The sequence below is a fragment of the Simochromis diagramma genome, unplaced genomic scaffold (genome assembly GCF_900408965.1).
Source record: "Simochromis diagramma unplaced genomic scaffold, fSimDia1.1 OVJJ01000463.1, whole genome shotgun sequence".
NCBI lineage: Eukaryota > Metazoa > Chordata > Actinopteri > Cichliformes > Cichlidae > Simochromis > Simochromis diagramma.
Window position 1 is genome coordinate 4,058,242 of NW_024386941.1, and position 22,677 is coordinate 4,080,918.

Genomic DNA, 22,677 nt, shown 5'->3' on the forward strand with positions numbered 1-22,677 from the left:
TCAGTGTTGTGGAAACGTGAACGCCATGTGATGATTGCTCTTCGAGGCACTTTTATTTTTAAGGTCATTGCTATTCTAACCAGACCGTCTGTTCTTCTTATGTGTGTCAAAACTGGGTTATAGTTTCACGTGTTAAAACAATTTTTGGAACATATTACCTGCAGGTGATATTCAGTAAAGTATGCCTAGATTGTTAAAAGTAAATATCAAAAACTTTGGTTATGCCCATTGACCTCACTTTGGTCTTCCACTGGTATGGTTGGTAGTGCGAAGGACTGTCAGGGAAATGAGCCAAACATTACTTTGCATCAAAAGGGCAAAGCAACAGCGTTCCCTGCCCTGAGGGAGAACTTGGGTGTCAATTTTACTGATTTGAGACAGCCTTGGTAAGGCCTCCATCGCAGAAGACGTACAGCTGCCATGCTATTAAGCTGCCATCCTGCAAGGCTGGAGCATACACAAGGTCAGGGTGCAGATTTATGTTTGTGCCTTAGCAGAATGAACAGCGCAAGAGCTATCTAGGGTTTGGGGGAAATGAACCTTTTCATCACATTGATTTTCTAAAGCACCTGGAAAAAAGCTTTGTCAGCCGTTGGCATTTGGGTCTGATTGTGACAGATCTGGCCACATTCTAGGCCTCCAGCCTGGATTGGATTCTGGTAGTATGGTTTCCTGGCCATATGCCGTTTGAGTAATAGATAACCCCTGTCTTTGGGTTATTCAAACCTTTGTACATCTCATTCTATCAATATGTCATTGACCCATGTGTTGTGTAGTACCAGTGAATGTCTAACAAAAATGTATCAGTCATGACCATCTTTTATTCAACTGTAAGTTGTTTGGCAGCTTTTGCGTGGGTTCAGCCTATCAGAACAAGTATTTCGGCTACTGACATTTAGATATATTTCAATTCCAAATAGTAATATGGTGTTGTGCAGAAGATACAGAAAATGAGCTGTATCCAACTTGGTCCTTTAAATGTCATTTGAAATTATCACTGGTCTGTACTGTACTTCGGTCACTGTTTGGTATTTAAACTGATAGCCTACATCTATTGAGTAGCAGACTTTGTTAAGAGGTTGGTTTTATTTCCACTACGTAATTTTTGCGAATAGCAGTCTTAAATTTAATTGTCAGAATCCAACAAAATTGTGGTTTACCAAAGAAATATAAAGAAAGTCCCCCTTGGAGTATAATAGAAATGATTGTTACTGCATTTGTTGAAAATATGTGTAAATAAGCCTCTGTGGAGTTCTAAGGGTGCTAATGGTGCAGATTGGAAGGAGGCTAACTAATCACCATGGAGAATCAGCACTTTTAATTATTCTTGTCGCCCGTGAAGAAACATAATTTCAAACTAATCGTAGTTGCTGTGGTAAACCACACATTATTCTGTATTTAAACACCCAGATTGTGTGCTAGACGTAATTTTAACCAAAAAACACCAGCTTTCTCTGACCAGTTCCCTTTTACATAACAACAGCAGACCATTTATCGTCATCTCAGAGATGCTTTAAGGAGCGGGGGGGTTAAGAAGAAAAGTTGGCCTGTTTCTTCTGACTTTCCTCAGTGCGTTGCAGAGATAGAGGGATATGGGCCAGGGGAAGACTAGTACTGTATGTCATCTTGTTGAAAGCTTTGATCCTCCCAGCCCGTACTGCCATATCTTTCAAGTTCCTGTACAGTGTTTGCTTAGACCCCATAACCTCTCCAATGTATCCATCCACCAAAGGGTTTGCTTTTTTCTGCCAGAGCCTCTGGGCATTTTCAGGCTCTGTAGTGAGGATGCTTAACTACAAAGAACATCAGGCAGCTTTGTTTCAGGATGCTGTTTGCTACAGTAAGACTATCAAATGTTTGTATTAAGCCCTGTAGCACATAATAAGCTTGCTGTCTGATGGCACAGACAGCAAGCTATTAAATTTTAATTCTTGCTTGAAGATTGTTTTTATTTACACAAGTCCTTATTCTTGGATTACAAAAAGTCTCTAGTAAGAAACTTCTTAGGGGCATCAATGTCTTTTTTTTCCCTCTTTCGTTTTTTTAGCTTGTGTGATTACACGATAATGATCATCAAATTATATGGTGTAATTGAAGCTGAAGAACAGCATTGTTGATAATGAACTATGCCTGTGTAAACCTAATAACCACTTCACCCAATCTAATTTAATTGTGTATCACATGTATGCTGTGTATGTTTATCACTAAAATCAAATGGAAATAACACTGGTGATTAATGATTTTTATATAGATTTGCTCTTTATCTGATAGGGCAGCACATTACATTGGTCACAATGATTAAATCCTAATCAGCACCTATTCCTGCTGCATTTTGCCAGGTTTTGCCTGTGTAGTACAATTCAATAGAGTTCAAATTGCTTCAAATGAAAAAGGGTGCAGGGAAAGCGCTGGCCAAGCCTCGGGGGACTGAGGATTAAGAATGTGCAATTTATTCAATGAAGGGCACTTTCCTTCCTGCCCTCTGTGGTTGGTCGCTTGTCGGAGCAGGTGGTTTTGAATTTGAAATTGTATAGAAGATGACATGAACAAGATCACCTTTTTAACCATAGATATGTTTCTATGGTTTGGTCAGGGTGCGATCTACCCATTGCTTTTGTCACTGCTCATGTGTACAACACAATCCTATCAGTGCAAAGATCTGAAAACATGTCCATGTCAGTATTAAAATTTTGCCTTTTGCACTGTAACTGTTGCACGTCTCTGAGCACAAGCAGAGGCAGCTGCTAAAAGTGTAAATGATTACCCTCCAAAATATTTTAATCTCAGACTGTATTTTTTTTCTATCGCTACGCTTCAGCGCGTCCCATGGATGCCTACTGTATTCTCGTTGAATGTGAATAAGCCTGTCAGCCTAGAATGGAAATCAAAAGAAAATGTTTCAAACCACTGGCCACAGTATGTGTTTGCAGCATTTGACAACTATTAGAAATAACTGAAAGCACAGTGTATTCTGCCTTGTTCTGGTAAAGGTCATCTGAATTTCATAGTACCTCTACACGTTTGCTGCCCTTACTGAAATTCAGTGTGCATTTGCTCATTAGTTAACTGTACGTCTTCTTTCCTCTGCCCTCTATGACTCTTTGTGTCCTCCTTTCTTGCATAGCTCTGAGGGATCACAGAATTGAACTAGTTCGAGCCTCATCGCAGGAGCTCACCATCCGAATCAATGACGTCAGCCTGTCAGACGAGGGACTGTACACTTGCTCGCTCTTCACGATGCCTGTCAGGACCACCAAGGCCTTTCTCACTGTTCTGGGTGAGCATGTGCATTTTGGTGAAGTCTCCATAGGTGAATTACTTCTCAGAAAATAAACACCTGCACATGCTTTTAGGTTCTGACATTAAAAAACTGCATGACTGTAACATTGTCTGCTAGATGAAAAATAGTAATAATAAAGTTAAACTATCTTGTAAAGAAAGATTGATATCTGAAATAAATTATTTTTGTTGCTGTTAGAAGAAATCCACCTAGAATTCCCACTGAGATATTACTCAATGTGCATACAGTATTTTTTTAGTTGTTAGATTGTAGATTTACATTTCTGTGCACTGCAGGAGTGCCAGGACGACCAGAGATCACAGGCTTTACCAAGCCAGCAATGGAGGGGGACGTAGTCACTCTCACGTGCACCACATCAGGCAGCAAACCAGCTGCTACCATCCGATGGTTCCGAAATGACAAGGAGGTCCAAGGTAAGTGTGTGGAGTGGATTTAAGAAGCCATTGTATTCTCATTGTACAATGGATTTTATTAAGTCGCTTGGGCAAACACATCTGTCCATTTCTATCTGTTAATAGGTGTCCTTACCGTCAACTCACTCCGGTGCTATATTTCTTTATGCTAAAATATTCATGCATTTTTCCCGTGGCTGTATTTCAATAGTTCTGTGAGTTGCATGGTGCATTATCAGCAATGCTATTGTACTGTTCACTAGCTAACTTTTATTGATTCTAATTAAAAACTGTAAATAAAAAAAAATCTCTGCATTCAGTGTTCATTGTCACACAAATGAAATTAAAGATGCATTCAGTCAGTCGATTCATAAAAAGCAACAGCATCCAATACAACAGTTCTTAAAAAATATAAAAATGTCAAATCTAACGTTTCTTCTTGGGCTTCAGTAAACAAAATTCCCGAAAATGCCGTTTCCTTTGAAATAAAACAGAAAAAGAAAATTTTAGAAACCCATATGTTTGTGTTTTGCTGAATATTTTATACAGTATATCTAACATATTTTCACAAGCTTTTAAATTTCTTCTTTTGATTGAGTGACTCCTCCATAAACTGTACAATTACTGTATATTTTGATTTTAAGACAAAGAAGTTATAATTGACTGAATTGATCTATTGCATTTCAGCTGTCTTTTGCTAATTGATTGGCAAGGAAAACCAGTAAAGAAGGGCACAAGAATGTGTAACAATACAAACCTGGAAAGAGCAGATACCTAATTTAATCCAACTACCCCACTGAAACAGTGCAATATCAGATGGTAAACCATGATGTGCAGTGATTACAATAAACCAGCAGAAGTTTTCAGTGGTTCCACAGAATCATACAAGCTTTCACTTTCTTGTACACTGCTTTCCAAACTCTTTGAAACTCTGCACTTTATGTTGTATACCTTTTATCACCTTCTTATTTCTGATTTTAAGAAGCACGGGGAAGACAAAAACATTAAGAAATAGGAGTGGAATGTTTTTCCTCAATTTGATGGCTGAGATATGCTGTTTGGAGCTCTTTAATGTAATGGAGCCTGCTGTGGAGGCTCAGTGTGACAGTTGCTCTTTATTGAAGATTTGCACCAGAGAGCTTTTTCTTGGTGGTTCTGTCTGTGTCTGGCCAACATGGCATGATGATTGATGGGAGAGGGGCTGGGATATGAAGTTTTCTTGTTGAAATGACATGCACGTAGATTCCTGAAAGGCTAGTGGAGAGCTGGCACACAGCATCACAACCAGACTTGCTGTCCGTCTCAAGATGCAGTGAGAGATGAGATGATATTTTTGTGCTTTATGTTTTAGAATGCAATTAAATCCTTAAAGCCTTAAAGCATATAATCTTAGGATATATGGACATGTGCACATAAGCCGAGTATAAAAATGCAATCGAGCAGAGTTCAAAGAGTGATGCATGCAAATATCAGGATAATACCTTTTGCTGTGATATAAAAATTTAATGCCTTATTGTTCACCGGGGTTTCACAAGCAAGCATAAAGTGAAGATAAAATGAAAAAAATCCCATTATTTATATGTGATATAGAAAATGGCATTTAAATATGTAGAAATTGTGCGTCTCTAAAAAAGATCCTGTGCCCCCAGTCTGCCCCAAACTGGTATGTTGTATACAAATGTGCTTTTATTAGTTTTACTGGCATACAGTGGATTTTATTAAGTCGCTTGGGCAAACACATCAGGAGCGTTGCATCTCCAAGTCAAAGAAAAAAAAGAACATAGCAGAGACTGGAGGGCTTGACTTAAAAACTTCATTTCCATGTCAAAGTGTCAAAGACAGGGAATGTCAATCAGTGCTCTGGATCCAAGTCTTTTGTAGGTGTGGCTTTAAAGCTTTCTTTAGCGAGTATGTTGTGGGAGCAGCATGTTTTGCCATTGGTTCTTCTGTGGAAGATCATTGCCGCCAGTGTCTGCTGTCAGTCAAATCTATCCCCACTGGGGGACCAGTCTACAAAGCTCTAAGACGACAGAAGGTGTAATAGCAAAAACATGTCATATTTATTTCATGCTCTGATGATTTGTTTTTCGACAATTTATATTAGAGGCACACAGCATTACAAACCTCAAAATGCAACTGTCATCTAGTGTCAAATAATTTGTTTACAGAGTATAGAGTCATACAAGTTACTTGTGTCGCTGAATGACAGCTAGACTTCAAATTGTAATCTATTGAGAAAAAAACCCACCCACTGTTACTCTCTTTGCATACATAAAGTTATCCTTTTTCCACAGCGGTTTGAGATAAATTGAAATTTTCTATTTGACATATTAGACACTTAAAATGTCCAGCTATCCTACAGTACAGTTCGACAATACATTTCTGTCCTCTATTTTAAATTAGTGCTCGCTTCTTGTTGAGCAAGTTTTACTCATTTCTTATCCATATACTTTTCTTAGTATATAAACAGTGTCTGCAGCAGCGGTTACTGTAGGAAAGAGCAGGGATTGCAATTTCTAGCCTTCTTGTGGTATCAGGGATATATTTGTATAATTGTGCTATCGTCTTACTGACAAAAGCTGACAGCCCAGTAGTACACAGTGAAATGTATATCTATCATATCAGTTTCATCTTTAGTCATTTATTTATTCATTTTGTCCCCTTTCCTCTACTTTCCCCATTCCTCTCACAATTATCTCACAAGAGCTCTGACAAGGAAGCAGTTACCATTTTTTTAATACCTGTGGCCATCAAGGCTGTGTGTCGCTTCATATACTGAAATATGTTTCCTATATAGCCAGTGTCTCACTGCCTAAAGTAAGATACGTTTTAAGAAAAGTGTTTAGAGTTATTTTCAGTGCTTTTCCTTAAGTCCAACATTAGACCTGACTGCTTTTTTACTCATTACCAGTGTTGGTCAAGTTAATTACTAATTACTGATTGCTTCTCCAAAAAAGTAGTCCTGTTACTTTACTGATTACTTATTTTCAAAAGTAATTAGTTACTTAGTTACTTTTCAAAAACATGATATACAGCCTGAATACGTAATAAAGCAATAGACCTTTCAGCCCAATTCTATTTTTTATGGATAATCCATCATATAAAATTGAATCGAATGAAAAGCCTCTTTTAATTTTATGCACATTGCATTAAGCAAAAATATAATTATATGCAACAGTCTTTGACTTGAAGAAATTCTTTAACATTTAAACCTATTTTCTGCATTCTCCAGCATATAAAATAAAATAATGTTTTGTGTTCACACTCACTCTTTCAAATAGACCCAAGTAAAACACAGCAAAAAATAAATAAAATCCTGTCGCTCATAAAGCTATTTTCACCTGTTTAGCAGGAGTGGGGCCGATGGAGGTTTGCAGCGGTCTTGTCAGTGGAGAATTCCGGGGGTTTCTCTGTGAATTTCACATTCCCGTGGCAGCTTGCTAGGTGCTTGCTCAGATTTGAAGTTTACTTTTTAACGTCACATGTGCTTACGTCATTGTCATGAGACTCTCTCACAAACAAAATCACAACGGTTTAGTAACGCAGTAATGCAGTGTGCTTACAGGAAAGTAACAGTAAGCTAATTACTTTTTGAAATAGTAATCCCTTACATTACTCATTACTCGAAAAAGTAATCAGATTACTTGTAATGTGTTGCTGCCCATCTCTGCTCGTCAGAATGTAAAAGGATATAGTACGTATACCTACCCATCTAAAGAGAGATGACTTGAGAACAGGCTACATTTTTTTTTTGCCCCAATTTTAATATTAATTGGTGTTTTTACATTTTTAATCACTTATGATATTAGATTAGATTAAAATCTCATTTAAAAACAGAGCTCCTTAGCTAATTAGCCCAGTTGTGTGGTGGAACCAAAATACAGCATAACACCCTCACATTCCCAGTCACTCAGAATTTACACTCTGAGCTAGAGGATCACTGGCTGTCAGCCGGCTGCAGTGCCCTTCCCAGCCAATTTCCAGCTACTGTCTCACTCCTCCTCTTGTAAGACTACCTATATTCTGTCTATATGTTCTGTGCTATTCACTAAATAGCTGAATGCATCAATATATAAACTGCCTAATAATATTTTTAGCGCATGTCTTGCACACAGTGTGACAAAATAATCTGTAAAAGGAATGTAATTAGTAAAAGTATTAAAAGTAAAACCAACAATCACTACAGACTGATTTGTGGCCAGTATTTGTTATTTGTGCATTTTAACTATAAATTTTATAACTTAATTTCACCCTAACTGTTTGGTTAGATGTACAGATGGATGGATGAATGCTCATGTTTGGCCAATTATTGATTGATCTTTGATCCAGTAGTGCAGCCAAATTATACACTTATTTACACCGAGATAATCCAGTACAGAACAGACTCAGCTGTCATGGAGCACTACTTGTGTAGACTACACCTAAGACAGGAAGTTCAGTGACACCAACGCACACCTACTCCAATTTAGAATCACCAGTTGACCTAACATGCTTGTCTGCGAGAGGAAGCCAGAGCATGATAACGGAATCAACACAGGCACAGGGAGAACATCCAAACTCCACACAGAGTTTGTAAGGTGAAATTACATTACAAACACACAATCAATCAGTGGATATTAAACTGTGTAGTGTCAATGAATATAATGTATACGAAAAAAAGGACATGTTACTTCTGGTTGGTGGGCACACATGGCTTCTCTACATTTCCATTGTTGGGGCTTATTTACTGCTATCCTAAGCTTGAGCAAAATGGGTAACTCAGGTAGCAAGCATTTGGCTCTGGAGGAATGTCACAGTTTATCTGTTCCAGGCAGGGTCAAAGTTTAAATTCTTCCTTTATTTAAAGGTTTACTAAAGTTTGTCTAAGTCTATATATTGGCCCCAGGCCTGTGTGTCATGGGAGACACCACCAAGAACATTTCCCAACAACCCACCACTGAGGATCACTAGACCACACAAGCCTTTCTGCTACAACAAGGCTCGGATCCAAGAAAGTACTTGGATCGGGAATAGCCACTTGGGTGGAGGCCCCAGGGACAATGTGAGACGTGCGGAAGGGATTAGAACTCCCAGCTAGCCTGAGACTCACTAGCTCCCTCCGAACTAACTGGAGGGAGTTGCTGGAGAGACAAGAATACCTGGTCATCTCAGGCCTCTATTACAGCTGTGACCCTGAAGTGAAAGAAGTATTTTGGAGAATGAATGAGAATGAAGAAAGGAAAACACCAAAATAAAATGATGACTCCAAAAGCCCCCCAAAAAAGCTGAATTTGAGTTAGTACTATAAATTATTTCATTAGCAATTAAATAGAGAAAAGTAGTCACAGAGTAAAAGACAAGATCAGTCCAAGTTCAAGGTTCATCTGCCTTTAATTTTCCAAGATATACCTCAGCAAATCAGTTAAGGTCAGAGAAAAACACCAGAATCCTGTCACCGACACACTTTCTTGTTAAAACAGACACTGAGGTGGTGCTTACAGGAGTGCCTCCAGTTGCCTGAATACAGCTTTACTGGCCTCTTGGGGTACTTGTTCAAAGCAAGCACAATTGGGCACATTCCCATTCTTACGAAAGCTACCTTAGCGTGTTCTCTGGCAATGCTAGCAGCCGCCTTAAAAGAGACTGACAGTTCCTCTGTTGCAACCCTGATGCTGTAGGCGACTTGACGAATGAGAGAAAAAGCTGGAGAGATTTGCGCTTAATGCCACAGAGGCGCTTCCCTTTCCCCTCCTGTACTCCAGGGCAAAATCCAAGGCATCTGACTCTCAAATATAAGGCCTCCGACTTTCCTCTTTGCTCAAATCCTATGTGATGCTTGGATTTTTTTTTTTTTCAAAATCTTGACATTTATGATGCACTCTGTTGCTCTGTGCTTTGCATTCTTATTCTTAGCGTTATTAATTTCAGTTTTGAAGTTTGACTTTTTAACATTTGTAGGCTACTCTGCATTTTGTCAGACCATTCATGAAAAATGGAGTAGTGTGGCACAAACAGAATAGATTAACCCAAAATGATGATGCTACGGGTAATCTGGGTTTCACTGAAAGGAGCTTTTAGTGTTTAATAGACCAATATCAGTGTGTAGGTGTGTGTTTCTGAAGGAGCTGAGTGAGCACACACATATGTATTGATTGACTCTGGTTTGCTGTGGATGGCAGGCAGTCCAGGGGGAGATGGTTGGAAGTATGTAATGTGAGGAGGATGCAAGGAGGGAGGGGTGAGTGGGGTAGCATCTCCAAAGAAAAGTCCTTCTGAGGCCATTGTCAACTAATGTCTTGTTTAGATCCAATAGCCTTGTACAGCAGATTCTAGGTGCCACACTAAGTGCTGACAAGAGAGTAGCCACAAACGGCAATGAAAGGCTTTCAATTACAAGTTAAAAGGCATAGCTTAATGAGGACAACATCACAGGGCAGGGGAAAAATGAAAACAAATTGAGATAAGTTGAAGGCGAATGTTTTGGTATGACAAAAGACAAAAAAGAAAGAAAGAAAGAAGAAGTGTCACTAAAACTATGGAAATCTATCACATACTACTGAAGGGGGGAGCATGCCTGTTTGTGTTGGCTGGGATGTCTGAGAGATGGTCCTAGAGGAGCAAACACACCCAACCAACCGAGTCAACTCTCATATTGCTCTCCCTTCACTATTCACTCTACTTTGACTTGACTTTCAAAGGCTAAGGATTCTTTCCCTCAAAGGAGATGCAGAGAAAAACAACAACAACAACACTGCAGCTGTCTATGTCAGAAGAGCAACATCTTGAAATAAATTTCTTTCTTTTTTTTTCACAGTTTTTCAGATTTACAAGATGATTTTTGTTTTGCTCTGCTTCTTTCTCCAAAATAATTTTCCTGTAAAAGTCTTGCTCAAAAGCTAGAACTGCTCCCCAAAACTATAAATAATTCACAAGTACATTTCACCCTGGTTCATATTCTGATTCCCCACAGGCACTAAGGAGGTGAACGCTACAGGAAAGTCATTCACAGTGAGGAGTAGCCTTCAGTTCCAGGTGGACAAGCGGGATGACGGCGTTGCCTACACCTGCAGTGTGGAGCATGTGTCTTTGTCCAAACCCTACATGACAACCGAGGTCCTGGAGGTCCACTGTGAGTGGGGTCATAGCCTGTAAAACTGGGTAGATTAGCATTGCTTAGATTAGCGAAATACATGGATTGAGATTACAGTTATATGTCCAGGTTTAGTCTTGCATTTGTTCTGGATTAATATGGGATTATCTTGCAGGTAAGGGATTAGTGCCTAAACAGAATAGTGATATGGGCTATAGCTAAGAGCTGCTCAGTAGGCACAGAGCTAACTACTGTTGCATTTTGTGTTAGAACCACTTTTTTGTGTTTCTTTTTTTGTCTCCTCTTTGCAGATGCTCCCCATCTGGAGATCACACATTCACTCATCATCCCACAGGAAGGCCAATACTTCAAACTGGAGTGTGTTTCCATAGGCAACCCAATGTAAGTTGAAAAGCATTTACAACTTCAATTTAATATCAGCACAAATAGTGCAAATTGAACTTAAATGTAATTTGTTTTGTGCCTTGAGATGACTTGTGAAAATGAATTGAAGTGAAATCAAATTCATTATGGTTTGTTATTGTTTTTTTTTTATCACAGCAGTTTATTCAGTTGCAGTTAAATACATTTTCTCAAATTCTTTCCCAGACCTGAGCCAGTGGAGTGGTCTAAAGATGGAGGAGAGCTGCCAGACATTGAGCGTATGATTGTGGAGGGAAGGGAACTTACCATCACTACGCTAAACAAGACAGACAATGGCACATACCGGTGTGAGGCCAGCAACCATCTGGGGTCCAGTAGTGCTGAATACATACTGTTTGTATATGGTGGGTACTTCAGTAAGGGCTTTTTTTGTTATGCTTTATCATTTCCCTTTGTTGCTGCTTACAAAGCTTTGCAGGCAGTTGTGTTCAAACTCAAAGGCAGATGGTGTTCATCACAAAAATACAAACCCAGTCCATGTCAAAAAAGAGAGAGTCAACTGGTAACTGTAACTGTTGAAAACAACCTGTTTTAAATATGAACGATTTTTCAATACAGGGAAATCAATAAATTGATCATCTTTGCAATATCAGATAATCAGTTGTTCAAAGTGGAGACACTTTAGGTAAGGAGTTTATGGGAAGGTAACTTCACTTCAATCATTTAACAGTCATTGATTAATAATTTATGAATTTCAGCTATCAAGGTCTCCACACCCACACATCTCTTTGAACGATAAGCAGATAGACTTAATGAATGGATATTTGGATAAGCATAAATGGGTAAACATGTTTCAGATCTTTTTCATCAAAAATAAATAAATAAATAAATAAATAAAAATCAGATTTCCCTGAATAATGTTTGGCATTAATTTGAATGCCATCTAGATTAAATTGGTTTTAATATTTCAGACACTTTAACCACACGTTTTAACTACTATTACTACTGCAACATATGTTGGCGATATAATGGCTGGCAAATATACAGTTTTAACATTCAACACAGCCATTGGGTTCAATGATTTCAGTGTATTCTAACATGGCCATTAAGTCTACAACCATGAATAAAATGACTCACCAAAGTTGCTCAGCTAAGATGTCTGTATATTTCATTAGAAAACTGATGGTAGCTCACAACAGAGAAGGAAATTTAATTATGTGAAAACACACTGATGTATAAGGTCAACACGACACTTTTACATTCTGCTTCCATCTGGATCATCAGTTGTCATTCGCAGATGACACACCGTCTTCAAATGACAACCTGCACATCCTCATCAGCATGTTGGCTTTTTAGTTTGTGAGACAGCTCTAAAGTGAGACATGTGTTTGTAGTAAATGAGATAAAATATGTATTATTATATAAGAAAAAAACTTGCTATACGGTGGTTTTATATTTCTGCCAATTAGCAATAAAAGACATTGCGAAAGAGAGTAGATTGTGATTTGCAACAGCTAAACGGTATTATTTGACACAAAGGTGGCATAATAAGAATGATAAGTTAAGTCTGTTTAAATATCATCAATTTGCAGTTCAAATATATATTTTCTTTATAAGAATAATACATATCGTGCAGCACAGAGATCTGTAGTCATGCAGTTTTCCACTCCATGTACTCAAGAATCCACTTTCAAATTTCGCCTTGGCACTATGCAGGATAACACAGTTTACCTCACTACTTATCACGGCGTGGGTTTAGCTTCTGGACTCTTCCTGTGAGGAAACAGAAAAAAAAAGTGTTAAGGATGCAGAATTTAGCTTCCAAGTACAGCCTGGAGGAGAGATAAGTTAATCCCGAGACAGTGAAGGGGTTGAGAGAATAAAGACGACATGGTCCAGAAAATGGTTCGTTAAGGCCTCTGCAGCGCATGTTTGTAACATTTATCAAATACGGCTAAAAATAAAAAAATAAAAAAATAAAAAAGGCAGAAACAAGAGCAGAATATTGCAATTCAACATGGATTTATTTGTTTCCACTTTTGCCAGCTAAACAGTGCCACTGGAGATTGTAGTTTGTTTGTGAACGACTTATCGCAGCACAGACTTATTCAACTCCCGAGCAGTTAGTGGATGTACGGCAGCTTTTCTGTGTGATTTTTAAAAGCAAAGGCTTTGGGGAAAAAGAAAGCTCTTCATTGGGAAATATGAAAAGAAAAGGATGACACATTGGTCTTTTCAGCTTTTGTTATCTTGTTCTCCCCTTTCAGCATGTTCATTGAACAGGGGTAGGCAGCGATGCCAGCCTAGTGTAGATCACTGTATCACCCTGTCATATCTAGACACCATGTGCTGATCTAAGGTTTCCTTCCTCGCATAAGACGTTTTTTTTTTTTATTTCAAACCAGAAAAAAGAGAAATTTGTTGAACTAACCCAGGTGTTTAGAATTATACATACCCAGAGGGTTTCTAGCTTTTGTAATACTGGCTTAGGAAATAACAGATGCGATAACCCTCAGCATCCATCTTTTACTAAATACAAAGGTTCTGGTAGGGAGGATTGAGAAATTGAGTTGAGCAGGTAAAAAGATGCGTGAGACGGGCTCATTTCCACCGATGATGACAGTCATTTTTCAGGGCTACAATGTGTCTGGCTGGATACTTACCAGGTCTCTTTGGATCATCTCAGCCTCTAAACCTAATTTGCTAATGACAAGAGAGATGAGAAGCCATAAATGTCATCGGTCTGAAGCAATATATCACAGACTGCAATTATATCCTTTAATATACTGCATTAAATAAAGAAAAAGAAACACTGTATTAAATGACAGAGCGGTAGTAACAGATACTAGTTTAATTAAATAGAGTCTGCATACATCTGTGAAGCTGCAGCCTCACTCATGCCTGTTTCTCTCACATTTCATTGTGATTGATTGTACATTTTCACCTCAACAAGCATGACACATTGTAAGTTTCACTTTTCCTGTGTGTGCTCTATTTACCAGCCAATCATCAGTTGCTTGAAATTTTAACAGATGTAAAAGTCCTTCGACTCCTTCATGCGTGACTCATCTTTTACGGGGCGATAATGCTGAAAGACTTTACTGATTCAGAGCTTGATTCATTGTGCAGCCCTTGTATTTTAACGTCAGTTCATTGTTTTCTTCTTCTTCTTCTTCTTTTCGCTTGTATTTACTAAGGTGAAGTAAAGTCATGAATTAAGCTGCACCAGCCACACACAGTAAATCACCGGGGCTGTGTGACTGTCCTGTCAGTTTCTCACACCGACGCCTGTGCTCCTCAGAGTGGTTTGTTTTCGCTTCCAGTTGTTCCTATTTTTGCTTAGCAGACGTCATCGCCTTCGTGCCTCCCTCTCTAGCCTCAATCCTTGCAGTCTTCTAATGCCTACATTGCCACATTAAGCATAGGCAGTCACAGCTGCGTTCACTTGCACCCGCTGCGTGGCCCCGCCTCCCCCGTGCCCCACGCACTCACAAACGTGACAATGAACACACGGCTGATGATTGATGAGCTCAAAACCAGGCTTTGAGCTAGAAAGTAACATTGTTTCATTTGATGAATTCAGTATCCTTTTCACTTTCTATTTGTTTGTTTTTTTCTAACAACGCTGTTACATATGGATCATTTTTATTACTGCATGTGATTAATTCTGTTATTGATAGCTGATGTTATGCAGATATTGTAAAAATAACAAACCCCATTGTGGAGTTACTGCTGGTAAACCACTGCATACATAAAAGTCCAAACAGGAAACATGACAGTGTTCATACTTTTGTTCTTGGGCTGAAAATGAACACATGCAATTATCTTAATGATAATTAATAACAATGTTCAGCAAAACCACATGCTTCATGTCACTATTTCACTCTGTCTCTCCTAATGGAATTACTGTTGCAGTGTTTGTGTATTATGACTTTGACATACTGAAGCACAAGAGCTGTCTGCAGGTAAAACATGGCTGCATTAAAAGAAAAAACAAGTTTGTTGGATGAGAAACTGCAAACATTACTTAGACTTAGGCTGTGCTTTGTTTTGGTAATAACTCGCATTAAAGGTGCCGATTAAATTTTCTTGTAAACAAACAAAGGTTATATTATGTTCCTGCAAAAACACATCGTTTTTAACTTTGACTAATATTTTCTTCCTTGTAAAATATTTGCTCCATATTTATCCCCTGGCAGTACCTTTGCAAACGCAATTTTTGGTCAGTGGAACAGCTTAAAACTGGCAAGAATATGTATTGACAGCATGTGCTAAAAAAGGAGGGATAAGGAGCCTTATATAGTAACCAGAATATTAATCACACAGCCACACACACACAAACACAATGTGTGTGTGTGATTTAAAACATTTAGGTGATGTTTGAACGTTTAAAGCAGATTCAAGTTCCCTCAGTATTAACACAATGGCACGCAGTACAAAAGAATTTGTTTTTCCATGTATCTCTACTGCTCTATGCACTCAGATGGTTTGGGTTTTTGGCACAGGTTTTGACATATTTGTCTCTCAAATATTCTGCATATGCCTGCCATAAAGAGTCCTGGGTAGTAGAATTTTATTTGTAATGTATAAGCAGGAAAAAAAGAGCAATATGCTCCAATGTAGATGAATTATTAAACAGGTACCAGTTAACTTAAAATACCCAAACCATCTGAATACTTGTGGAGGTTAGTGAGATAGTATTTGACCAATTAAGAAACTACCAACTAACTCTATACGTATACAACTTTCTTGTGCTGCTCTCTAAATCGACATTTATAGCAAGTCCAGTTAGGCATGTATTTGGCTCATGTGACAGCAAGCTGTGCATACCTGCACACTGTCAAGTAAACCAGAACCATGGAAATCTCTTTGTGTTTTCCTATTAATTTTGTGGTCACCTTTTTTATCACGGTGTTGTTCCCCTCGTCTTCCCTTACTGCTGTCACTGTCTTCAACCATGGCAACAGCCAAAGACTTTCCAGGGCCTACAACAGGTAAATATCCCAGTAGATGATCATTTCAAGCCAGATTTAGAGTGTGTGATCTGGATCTGGCTCTGGGTCAAGACACATCACGGCCTCACCCAGCATGAGCCAAATCATCACCATGCATGGATGCTCGCTCTGTCGTTTTCTCTCCAGCCATGTCACAGGCTGCATAAGTTATCACACAATATGTTTCTATTTTGCTTTGTCTTTGCCACTGAAATAGATGGTTCTCAAAGGACCTCTGCTGAAGATTGTATTTGTGCCAGTATCTATGTATATGATTCTGTGGTTACAGTAAATCAAAGTCAAAAAATTATCTTTCAAATATCTGATCACAAAGCTCTTGAAAAGTATTTGTTCACCATTATTTGTAGATTTGATCAAAGTGCAGAATTTCTGTTTGCAGGAATTTAGTTATTTTTCTTTGTAAGACATTTTGAGTGGGATTGTGTCTAATTAATGCAACATGATTAAAACAACTTATCTCTCTTAATGTAACTGAACATCAGATCAGGCAAAATATGACCGACGAAATCACTCTTGTCCCTGTGTGCTCTTGAAATGACCTTTTGTTGTTGAATGTAGCAACTTACATCCTATCTTATCTTTTTATGCTGCCTTATTTTAGTTTGTTCCAGAGCAGTAACCACTGTATCTACACAATCAGTACCAAATTCTGTTAAAAATGCACCAGCCAAGTGTGATATAAAAGATTCCTTATGCTCCTTGCTGACAGTGCTGTACAGATCATTCTATCCATTAACATGCAACCAAATTCAGTTAATTCAGATCAAAAAAAAAAGAAAATTCAGAGTTTACAGTGCCTGCTTGTGAGTTGATGAAACAATCGTGGTGGTCTATTCTGCATGGAGTTTAATAAACTGCATGTTGCACAGCTTCATCCCTCTTTTTTTTTTTGAACGTCCCGCACGCTGGGATTTTAAAAAATGAGGGTTGCATTCGTTACCAGCAGAGTATAACAAGGTTTGTAGAAACATCGCCGCAATCATTTCCCAGGGTCACTTTGGAAAACCGAGCACAAGCCATAGCCATTCATCAGCTTGAGATAATGAGAGCACACAAGGTGCACAGTAAAGACACAGCCACTCACAGTTTATCACAGGACCGGCACAAAGGCATGCTCCTGCCTGGGAAACCCTCTGTCTGCTTTCTGCCCAGAGGATGCACAGTGTTAAATAACGCTTATTTAAAAACCTAGTCCTGAGCATTATGAAAGTAGTGCTAGGAAAACAGAAACATGAAAGACAGAAAAAAGGAGGATAATGCCAAGCTTTTTAATTGTATAGAGATTTGTGGTATTTCCTATGATTACTTTTTTTTCTTTTTTTAACAACTGTTCAGGTACTTCAAAGCAGTCGTTTCAGGTTGTTCTAAATCTGACAGAAGCTCATCTGCTACTCTTGTGCTTTGTTCACAAGTGTAAAAGCAACATCTGGATTTTTTCAGGTTATTTGCAGCAAAATACCTTTAATGCTGTTTAATAAACGCCTACAGCTGCATTGACAGTAGAAGCTTGCGGTTGTTAAGTTATCATTCCTCCACTTTTTCTCATCCCCTCTCTTTATCTGTTGTGTTTCAGATCCCAATGCTTTAGGACAGCATGGACCTGACCACGCTTTAATCGGCGGAGTTGTTGCAGTCGTGGTCTTCATCACCTTGTGTTTGATAATAGTCCTTGGACGATATCTGGCCAGACATAAAGGTAAAAGAGGTCTCCTGAACTGCTCTGAATATCACTTTGCTTGTTTGCAGTAAATGAATATGTCTTGCACTCTCTAGCTGGTGGATAACTTGCTTTTTATGTCTGCAGGGACATATCTAACACACGAGGCCAAAGGAGCAGAGGACGCCCCTGACGCTGACACAGCCATCATCAATGCTGAAGGAAACCATGTGCATGCAGAAGAAAAGAAAGAGTACTTTATTTAGACTTCTTTTTCCTCACTTCTTTCATTTCATGACAACCTTTGACAGCAGACGTGCAATTTTAAGCTGTCTCAGACTCACTGCATTGTCTTTTTTAATTTATTGTTCTGTCTTTTTTAGAAAGCAATCATGCTTAGATATGCTTGTTTTCAAAGCATTCACTAACAAAATAGCCTTCGTCTTTTGTAATATAATCCATGTACAATTGGATTATGTCCTTTTCAGTTTTTCTGTGCCTAAATGCTGTACATTCTTCTGCATTTCTTTCATTGCCTGTATTTTTCTCTACTCTTTCTTACGTTACCTGTTATACAACCTTTTGCAGATTTTTAAAATTCAGACGTAACAACAGTAATTTTGTTCTCCAACTCAACTCTCAGCATTTGAAAAGGTTTTTCTGTAGGAGCAAAATATGTTAAATACATCAGTTTTTAAGGATTACATGATTGGCTTGGATGTTTCCCGGAGCTAACCCTCCTCAGACATGCCGCACACGTTTAGAGCATCTTAAAACAGATCAGATACTTTAACAAACACAAAGCAGAAGCACAATCTGAGTGATTGTCTCGAGATGAAATAATCGCCCTCTTAGCATTGTCTGTATATTCCTGCACTGATTTTTTTTTTTCCTTTTTGTTACACTGTTGATTTATAACCAACAAAGAACAAGTTAGAAAATTAAAGCACAAAGTCTGAGGACTATTACAGAGGGGAAAAAACATCAACTGCTTTTTGTCTCAGGATTCAATATGAGTCTAGATGGAGAGATGGTGTCAGACATGTGATGAAGACTTCAGTTCAATCGCAGTTATTGTCGTGGATGAAAAACGTTTCCTTTTTGTTGGCGATTTGTTGTAATATCCAAACTGAATGAGTGGAACCTTGTGTCGGTTCATTATTTATGTTGAGTTTTATTGAACAACTATGCTAAATGTGTGGATATTGCTGTAAAATACTTTGCTAACGTGAATATTAGTGACCAATATTGTTGAATCTTGGGATCCCTGACACATTGCAGTTTGTATATTAGCATATACAGCATTTAACGGTACTTCACAGATCTTTCATGTTTTTCCATTTCTTTCCAATTTTGTTTTGCCCGAAGGCATGTAAATAATATGTAAGTATTCAATTTTAGTAAAAGGAAGAAAAACTCTGGTTATAGCCTTTAATTTCAGGTCATATGAGTTCCAGTCACTTCGAGGACAGCGTTTTCACATTTTTGAAGATTTCTTCAAACAGGGATTCTAATGAAATGCTTAAAATGTTACAAAAAAAAAAATCTGGGTAAAAATATATGTATTTATTATTATTATTATGGCTGATTGACTTTCTTATATGATACTATATTGATTGATATTATTGCTGTTATTATGAAGTAGTTGTCTGACATTAACTTTTCCATTTTTATTTCTGTAAGTTCTCATAAAAGAACAATACAAGGATCACCGTTATGGCCTTTGAGTTTGCTGCAAACAGTACTAATGACATGTTTAGGCATTGGTGAATCAAACATCCCCTCACTGTATATAATCACTGTATCAAAGACATTGAACCACATTGCCAATGCTCATACATGTTATTTTGTTAGTTCAGTATGATGCTATAAATAACTCATTTTGTACAGATTTAAATTGCTGTAATTAATTTGCTTTTTATGGGGGATGTGTGAGGTTTGCTTTTTTTCACAGTATTGAATATTCATTTTTCAACTATGCCACTGTAAAATGAAAAAAAAAAAAAGATGCGAAAAAAGAGAGATGAAGTGCGGATTAAAAAATGAACAACTTGAAAGATGTCCTTTTGTTGTTACTAAATTTGCACCTTGAAGCGCCTTGCCGTGATGAGTTGGAGCGCTATTACCTGCACTCAGTGAATCAGTCCACGTAGCTGCCGCTGAGCGAGAGAAGCATATGTGGTAGGCAGTGCTGTGACTTAAGTTGCACTATAATTGATATTCTATACTACTATAGTAACTGTTAAGTATTACTTGCCTTTAGTGTTAATAATATATGCAAAGTGTCTGACTTGTAGAAAGATTAAAAATCCATGAAGCTCCTCAGGAAGATTGCCCGAGGCATTTAGCTTCCACTCATGATTTGTGCATTAATACAGGGCGACAAAAGGAACACTTAAGTCTTCCCAAATTCCTCCGTGTCTCAGTGGACCTGAGTTTGTTATGCTTCAAGTGGCTTCAGGAAGCTACTCGCAGACACCCACACAGCAGGCTGCTGTTGCCCTTGTTTTAACAAATTAGACAGGAAGTAGGTTGGGTTCGGTCAAGGATGCTGAAATGCAGTTGATTGCTTTAAAAGTGAAGAAAAATTCTAATACTTGAGATGAAACTTTATTTAAGCCAGTAGCCAGAGAAAGATGAAATAGATATTCTTTTTTTTCCTAGTTTTAAGAAGCTGTTACAGTTGAGACAATTGTAGAGTTAAAGCATGTGCCGCAGATGTTGTGTTTACTTTTGTGAAACATAGAAGAGTCGTATACCACCATTCATGTTCACTTAATTACTGGAAACAGTCATTTCTGTGGGATAAATATTTACTATGATATACATGAAACCAAATGATATGCTTTTGAAATACCCTGAATATAAGCAACATATATTATTACATATATCCATATTATTTATTTAAATATGGCTCAATGTATATCTGCAGATGAGAATTAAAAATTCAGCACCCTACCAAATCTACACTGAAACAAATTTTCATTTTCATAGCCTACATTTAGTAATATATAACAGACAGCGTGCCGTAGCAATTTAGCAAAATACAAGAAGACACCTTTAATGGTCCATTATCACTGCTTCAGTGACACAGATGTACTCTTGAAATGTGAGGACGAGACGATAGCCTTGCACAGATTACTGAGCTCATATTAAATGTCTCAGCATCCTTAAAGGGAGATCTCGTTCCAGGACACGGGACCCAAGTCATTACGATCCTCTATTCTTTAGCTCCCATTGACCTTGAGCATAATGTTGCTTCCCAGCAGACTAATGTTGCTATTATCAACACACTGTCCGACCAACCATCTGCCTGCTTCACACAACGCCCGGCTCCCCCTCTCCTCGCACACAGACGGTTCCCAATGCTCACTTCATAATCATTACCACCAAAAGCCCAGCCAGTTCAAATAAACATCAGCTCCCACTATTGCACCCCTTCACATTATTAAAAGCTCAGTGCTTCATTAAGCTATGTAAATTGAGATAGACTGTCTTGAATAATGCCTGGCAGAAAATAATGCTAAAAATCCATCATCATTTAGTAACTGGATATCAAGAAGGCAAACATTTATGTGTAATAGTAAATTGTGAGTTGGGAAATGGATTTTCGCTTTACCCTTGAAATGCGAGACCCATACCCTGGGCAATGTAACAATCACAGCATGACCTCTGAGGAGGCCTTGTAAGTCTTACTAAACTGAAGAAACTGATCCCCACTGTACCCTGTAGGCAGGGTCCATATCAGCTCACAATAAGCGCTTATCATAGCAGAACAGAAGTGTCTGACAAAATTCTTCAGGGACAAACGGATATCTTAAAAACACAACACTTAAACACATTGGGCCTACATACTGATTTTAAATGTCAAAAGTTATTCCTTTAGTTAATAGTCATTACAAGTTTCATTTGTGCATTTGTGTGTTATTCATGAGCGTTAAGCTTCTTTTTTTTCGAGTTTTATTATCAAGGCTCTGGAAGAAAAGTAAAGTTTTTACAAAAACATGAGCCCCGCTGCTGTCAACATATTTTTTTGTTGTTGTTTTTTTCCTTTTCATTACACAATTCTGCTGTAGATTAGTGACAACTGGCAGAACCATTGAAACAAGGGGCATAAAAAGCCCTCCAACCATAGCACAAATAATGGTCCTTCTCTTGGATTAACAGTACAACGTTTTATGCAAAAATAACAGTTATTTCACTTGTTTTCACTATCCAAGCATGTAAATTGCCTTGTGTAATTCACGGGGCGATTTGCGTAGGAAGCAAAAGGATAAAAGGATTTCAAAGATGGGGTGTGGTGCAGTATGCTTAACAGAGGTGATGGAGAAGTGTTTGTCCTCTGGATCATGTTTTTAATTACAGATTTAAAAGGTATTAGTGATTCTGCAAAGTAGCCTGCTGATTCATGCAAATATTTAGTCAGCGCTGTACTTACAGATACTTTAACTGTGACATCTCTCATATTGCTTTGTAGGACAAACGGTGTGGAAGAGTTAGCTTATAATTGTTGCCCTGCAGCTAAAGGTTTGGTATAAAAGATGAAAAGCAGGATATTTTTCAATATCCTGCTTTTTATTTTCAGTCCTTTGAATAGAAACTCTGTTATCACTGGCCATAGAAGCCTGGGATTGCATTGTTTGTGCAAATAGATTTAGTCTTTGATTGACAGCTCACTCTAATGGAGAATCGGGAAGAATCATAATAGCATGTTTACAGCACTGCTGCTACCTTGGAAAATGGCCCATTGCAGAAAATTCTCACAACGATACAAACTGTAGTTACCGATAATCTCCTAGAACATTATGGATTTGTCAAAATACCCACAGCTAGATTATTTTAAGGTTTTCTCACATATC

The 22,677-nt window shown here is 38.1% G+C and overlaps 1 protein-coding gene across 5 annotated transcripts in view; it reads left to right on the forward strand.

The window, feature by feature from the left end:
• The window catches only part of cadm2b (cell adhesion molecule 2b), a 148,095-nt gene extending 128,242 nt beyond the window's left edge, over nt 1-19,853 (forward strand). For 2 of the 5 annotated variants that reach the window (XM_040037538.1, XM_040037540.1), the window contains 8 exons: nt 3,125-3,310; nt 3,577-3,714; nt 10,643-10,801; nt 11,074-11,164; nt 11,372-11,550; nt 16,114-16,140; nt 17,735-17,857; nt 17,966-19,853. In XM_040037538.1, coding sequence (XP_039893472.1) covers nt 3,125-3,310; nt 3,577-3,714; nt 10,643-10,801; nt 11,074-11,164; nt 11,372-11,550; nt 16,114-16,140; nt 17,735-17,857; nt 17,966-18,084 — 1,022 coding nt within the window. In that variant the 3' untranslated portion in view covers nt 18,085-19,853. The remainder of the gene's footprint in view (nt 1-3,124; nt 3,311-3,576; nt 3,715-10,642; nt 10,802-11,073; nt 11,165-11,371; nt 11,551-16,113; nt 16,141-17,734; nt 17,858-17,965) is intronic. The other 3 variants (XM_040037541.1, XM_040037539.1, XM_040037542.1) reach the window with 3 other exon arrangements.
• The last annotated feature ends 2,824 nt before the right edge of the window (nt 19,854-22,677 follow it).